At 38.5% G+C, this 5,463-nt stretch overlaps 1 protein-coding gene across 2 annotated transcripts in view; it reads right to left on the reverse strand.

Moving 5' to 3' along the window:
- Positions 1-13: 13 nt before the first annotated feature.
- The window catches only part of ppm1la (protein phosphatase, Mg2+/Mn2+ dependent, 1La), a 7,150-nt gene continuing 1,700 nt past the window's right edge, over positions 14-5,463 (reverse strand). For both annotated transcript variants that reach the window (XM_014031694.1, XM_014031684.1), the window contains 3 exons: positions 2,704-2,878; positions 1,509-1,670; positions 14-1,043 (listed from right to left, as the gene is read on the reverse strand). In XM_014031694.1, the coding sequence (XP_013887148.1) occupies positions 694-1,043; positions 1,509-1,670; positions 2,704-2,878 (687 nt within the window). In that variant the 3' untranslated portion in view covers positions 14-693. The remainder of the gene's footprint in view (positions 1,044-1,508; positions 1,671-2,703; positions 2,879-5,463) is intronic.

The following is a 5,463-nucleotide window of genomic DNA, read 5'->3' on the forward strand; positions in this document are numbered from 1 at the left end:
ATATATATTGGAAGACTGTTTTAAAAAAAAAAAGTTACCTAAAAGTAAAATAAAGATCAGCAGAAGATGTAACTCTCTCTGACTGACTCCTAATTACCACCGCGGTGACAGCTTGTGTTTAAAATCCCATCAGACCCAGGAGGAATTGAAGCTGAATGACAGCTGGAACTACAGTATCAASACTTGACAGGTGCCACTCAAGTATGCAGGCGGGGTGAGTGGTTCATGCTCAGAAAGGTAAGATTTGGGGTACAGGGTCATTTCAAGTTAATCAGAGATCTGCTGGAGCCGTACAAATTATTGAAAGTGTCCATTTTTTCAGTGCATCATCAAAAATGCAGCAAGCTGAGGTGGTGATTTTTTGCAGTTGCATTTTCAGCACCTATCTGTAATTGCACAGTTTTTCTTGTGCAGGCACAACTTGTAGCCTCCTCTAAAAATGAAAAGTGTTCAGACTAGATGTATCAGTCAGTTGCATGTAGTTTAAACAGTAGTACAGTAATCACAGTCTGAWGCGTGCTGGTTAAGAGAAAAAAAATCTACAAGTTTTCTTTTGCAGTTTTTCTTTTTTTTTTAAATATCGGTCACTCAATCAATGTCCAATTTTTTTTACACTTGTATGAGTGTATATGCGTGTATGTGTGTGCACTTATCTATAGTACAGTCCTCAGTGTTTATGTACTCAACCCAGACCTACGCCTTGCCGCTGCCCCCAGCCCCGCTTTTAAACTTCACCACCATGACTGTGATGTTGTCGGGGCAGCCCCGGTAGAAAGACTGGAGGACGATGCTCTTGGCGCCAAAGTGAGGCTCGTCCAGACGCTCGCGCACAAACCGCACCGCCTCCTCGTTGCTGAAGGCGTCCCACAGGCCRTCGGATGCCAGGATCATGAACTCTGGCTGCAGCTTGTCCAGGTCAAAGGTCATTATGTCGGGGTCGGGGATGACCACGTTGAGGTTCTTCAGTGGGTAGTCCCCCAGGGAACGGGACATGGCGAGGATTCCCTGAACTCTCCAAGACCCGTTAAAACTAATGAATCCTCCTACAAGTAAAAAGAAACAATATAAAAGGCTTTAATAAAAATCTAACCAGGTCATCTGGTCATATGACAGTGACACGATCTGTTGTTATTGAAGCATAGAAAACTTGTTCAACAACAATTAATCATTAAGTTTTTTTAACATTTGAACTAACCAAACAAAGAATCCAGATTTTTCCCTGTTTTTATAGTGGTCAAATTCTCCTATCACAAACAAAAACCAAAAACAGATCATGCAAATATGGACAGAAATACCTATTTTGGGATTGCATAATACTATAAAGCAATAGCGGACTGAATATAATAACACTCAAACTATTAGGGTGCAGCAGTATTTTTTTGGGGGGGGTGGGAGTGCTGTTCCAGATTTCACCAACAGATGGCAGCCAAACCACTCCAAAAACCTAAGATAAGTGGTGCAGGTGCAAGGTGCGGCTGCCTTTCAGTGCTGCTGATCTCAGCGTTTACCTGCCCGCTTGATCCTCTTGCGTTCTTTGAGCTGATACGGCTTGTGGTCATGTGAGAGTGCAACAGCGTTCCCGTCTTTGTCACACAACACCCCCCGGGAGTCTCCGACATTGGCCACTGTGAGCTCTCGGTCCGACAGCAGGGCCACCAGGCAGGTTGTACCTAAGCAGAACATTTAAAGGATTTTCTTAAAAATGAAATTGTACAGAAATGTACTTCATTTACTTTAATAATGAAGAAATTCACATAAGATTTACAGATTATGACATGATTTACAGTTTAAAAAAGATATTGAATATTATGCCAAAGATAAAATATCCCATCATAAGTTGTGATGAATGAGAGTGCATGCATGTAATTAAAATTTCAGAGAGACATGTCCTACAATCAAGGAGATGTTGTCCTGGCAAGCCTGTGGTTATTTGAGCAGGAGACAGTTTGACCTCATTCTACAGCTCTAACAACAGCACACTTCAAAGGAACAKAGTTTGTCCTGTTTGCAATCCAGATCTGTCATCTACTGAAAATAAAAAAGTGCACCAATGAAATGCTGCAGACTCTTGAGTCAACACAAACTGCTCCTGCAATACAGCAWGATTTTGTATCTGCTGATCTTAAACAATAAAAGTGTAATAAAAAATGATGCAACTTGCTGGCAAACTCTCTTCTATCTTAGCTTTCCTTGAGTGTGTTTCTGGCATCAAATTGTAGATTTCTTTACATAGGAAATAAATAGCATACAAGTAAAGCTGCTAAATGGAAAATAAGTAATTTACCAGCACTTTAACGAAATATTACCAAACATTTTCCCGAAAGTCCCCCTTTTTTTTTTACTCCCAAGCCAAGCTGAGCCCCCCTAATCCCTTGCTCCTCACTCCTCCCAAAGACACATTCAAACTTTATCTCTTTGCTGAAATAACAAAAGAATAAAGTGAAGAGTTACAAAYGTTTATTGGAAAAAGAAAAAAAGAAGAAGAACTGAGGTATATAGTTTTCACTTTTTTTACCTTTTAGACTTTATTAAGAACTCAAAAGATTTGTGTAATAAATTGTGGAAAAACCTCATAATGGACATCTTTTATATTTTGAAGTTCACAAAGCTCCCATTCAGCTTCACCTTAAATATCTACATTCTCCAAATGCTCCTGTTAGCGTGTTTACTTCCTCCCCCCACCCCCCACCCCCGACTCCTAACCTGCTTCGTCGTGGTTGGCAGAGAGCTTGTCCAGCATCTCGCGGTCCACGGCAAGGACACGCTGCTCGAGGATGCTGGCATACGAGACAGCGCCGTCTCTCTTCTCCCTCTCAAAGGCCTGCAGGTGCTGCTTCAGAGACTCGGGCAGGTGGGCCTTGGCATAGTCAGCTGCAGCCTGGGATGGGGAGGAAGTCAAACCATCAAAGACTAAAACATTAGACAAATGAAAAAAATAAGAATAAAAATAAATAAAATAGAAACAGCAGAGGCAAAGCTGGTTTTGGCACTAATAAGTTCAGATATGTCAAACCTTTACTTGGTGATGTGGAAACTAAAACAATAAATTTGCATGATTTGTATATTACTATGCTACATTGTACCACAACTTCCTCCTTGTAAAAGAAGTCAACTTCAGCTGTTACTATTATTGCAGTAGATTCACGTGTAGCATACAACTTTTGAAAACAGTTCCTTAAAACAGTTTTTTAATCATAAGTTATTGCTTCTTAGTATAATTCAGAGGATGGTTTTCAGTCAAACGTGAGCCATATTGACCTAAATCAAATGAGACCAAACCATGATGCTGCCACAACTATGTTGTACAAAAAGAACACAGTTGTGATGAACTGCAGCTTTGGTATTTTTCCCATCAAAACCAAGAAAGATTCAGTTTTGTTGAAAAAAAAAATCTTGCATCTTGTCCATGTGCTTATCAGTAAACTGCAGATGGCCACCTTTCTGATCATTTTCTTCTAAATTAACATGACATTTATGGCATATACTGTACATTGTCTAATTTGTTAAAAACATTTTTTTTACTTTCTTTCAGGATTTATGTAAAAAAAGAAAAACTTAATTAGGGCTTATTTTAAAAAAAAATGTTGAAAATTAAATGATTGTTTCCCCAAATGAGAAAATACAAACTTAAAATACTGATGTTACTCAATGTAAACTAATGTGTGGTGTATTCTTTATATCATAGATTCTAAGCGAATGTGACAGGACTGAAACACAAATAAATATGGTGTAACATAGCTTTAATAAAAAAGGCTGTTTTTACACGCCAGGTGTTCTACGCTGAATTATTGAACAGCCTTATAATTGTCCATCTCCTCCTCCAACCTTCATTTATTTACGTCTTTCCTTATTCATTCCACTAGAATTTCCAAACAAATGTAATTTAATCAAATCCTGAACAGGAAATATTTGATTAACATTTATAAGCTCATTATCTCTTACTATAATTAAGCATTATGCAACACAGTATAGAAAAACAGCAGCTAATTATCACAAAGCATTTTGTGCAACATTTAATCAAACCTAAAAATGCATGCTCTCCTCAACACAATGATTGAGTTCCCTAGTAGGAAAGGCATGTCGGATTAAAAAAAACAACTACAATTTTATTCAAACTGAAAATATGTCTTGTTTTTTTTTTCTGATTTCCCTCAATCCCTCCCATGTCTGCATCCTGGAAAAATACTTGAACACTGTTATCTTAACTAGCTCAAATATTTTTACTCACTTTACTGAATGCAACAAGAAAAAATGATTGAAAAAGAGACCATCTTCCTTCACTGAAAGAAATAAAAAGCATCCTTCTGCCTCATTCAGTTATTGATTAAATCCTACAGAGCAAAGCCACTTCAAATGTCATTTTAAGACACATTTGTGCTGAGTCTTGTTTTTTCCAGTGGCATAGCGCCTAACGCCTAGCGCCTATGACGTATTTGCGAAATGTTTGGCAGACTTTCACGACCAGACTGCATTGCACTGAAACAGCCTGTTTCATTTGCCCTTATTTGGCTTTACAGCATTACTCCATTTAATAAATATGAATTGTTTTGTATCTGTTTACATTTTGTCTCCATAGCTGTGCTGTAAAGCATGCAGAACTATTTCTATCATTTGGCTTTATTAAGTGCAGTGAGTCACTTTGACAGATTCCCCACACCTCATCCACCAGTGGATTACTTTACGTTTGCTCTTCGGGCTGTTTCCAGAAAGGTAGATTGCGCTTCTTCTGACACAGGGTGTTTCATTTCAGGATGAAGTTTAACGACATTAGTTAAGCTGCAGCAGATGTCAGAGTGACCAGATCCACCATGTCAGAGTGACCCGTTCCACGATGTCAGAGTGACCCGGTCCACAATGTTAAACAGTGCCACAATGTTTGCTAATGTCAGATAAGCAGATAAATATAGAAAAGTAAAAGGAACAGGCAAGCAAAAAGGGAGTAAATACTTGTGTAGTCAGGCAAATTTAACTGACAAAAAAGGGATAGAGGGGAGGCTGTAAAGGTTAGGAAGAAAGGACCTTTTTTATTTAAAAGAAATAATTTTAGTTGCATGCTGGCAAATTCTTCCACTTATCACACTTCTTAAAATAAATATTTGCAGATTTTTGATAGGAAACTTGAAGCTAATATTAAAAAAAGAGCAGTACTTATCGATATTCTTTCACACCCAAAAAAACATGAAGGTAATACTTGAAGTGAAGGACTGCTGAATAAGATCTCCATACTAAACAAACACAGTCATGCAGAGAAAAAAAAATTTGACGACCCAAACCTGAGTTTATGATCTCTCGGAAACAAACAAAAGTAAAAAATAGCGCATTGGCTGCTGTGGTTCGGGATGAAGAGCAGCAAGCAGAATTCTGGCACCATCCTCAAACCACAGACACTGAAACCCACAATACTCAAAACCAGTGTGTGTGTGTGTGTGTGTGTGTGTGTGTGTGTGTGTGTGTGTGTGTGTG

The sequence above is a fragment of the Austrofundulus limnaeus genome, unplaced genomic scaffold (genome assembly GCF_001266775.1).
Source record: "Austrofundulus limnaeus strain Quisiro unplaced genomic scaffold, Austrofundulus_limnaeus-1.0 Scaffold6, whole genome shotgun sequence".
NCBI classification, from domain to species: domain Eukaryota; kingdom Metazoa; phylum Chordata; class Actinopteri; order Cyprinodontiformes; family Rivulidae; genus Austrofundulus; species Austrofundulus limnaeus.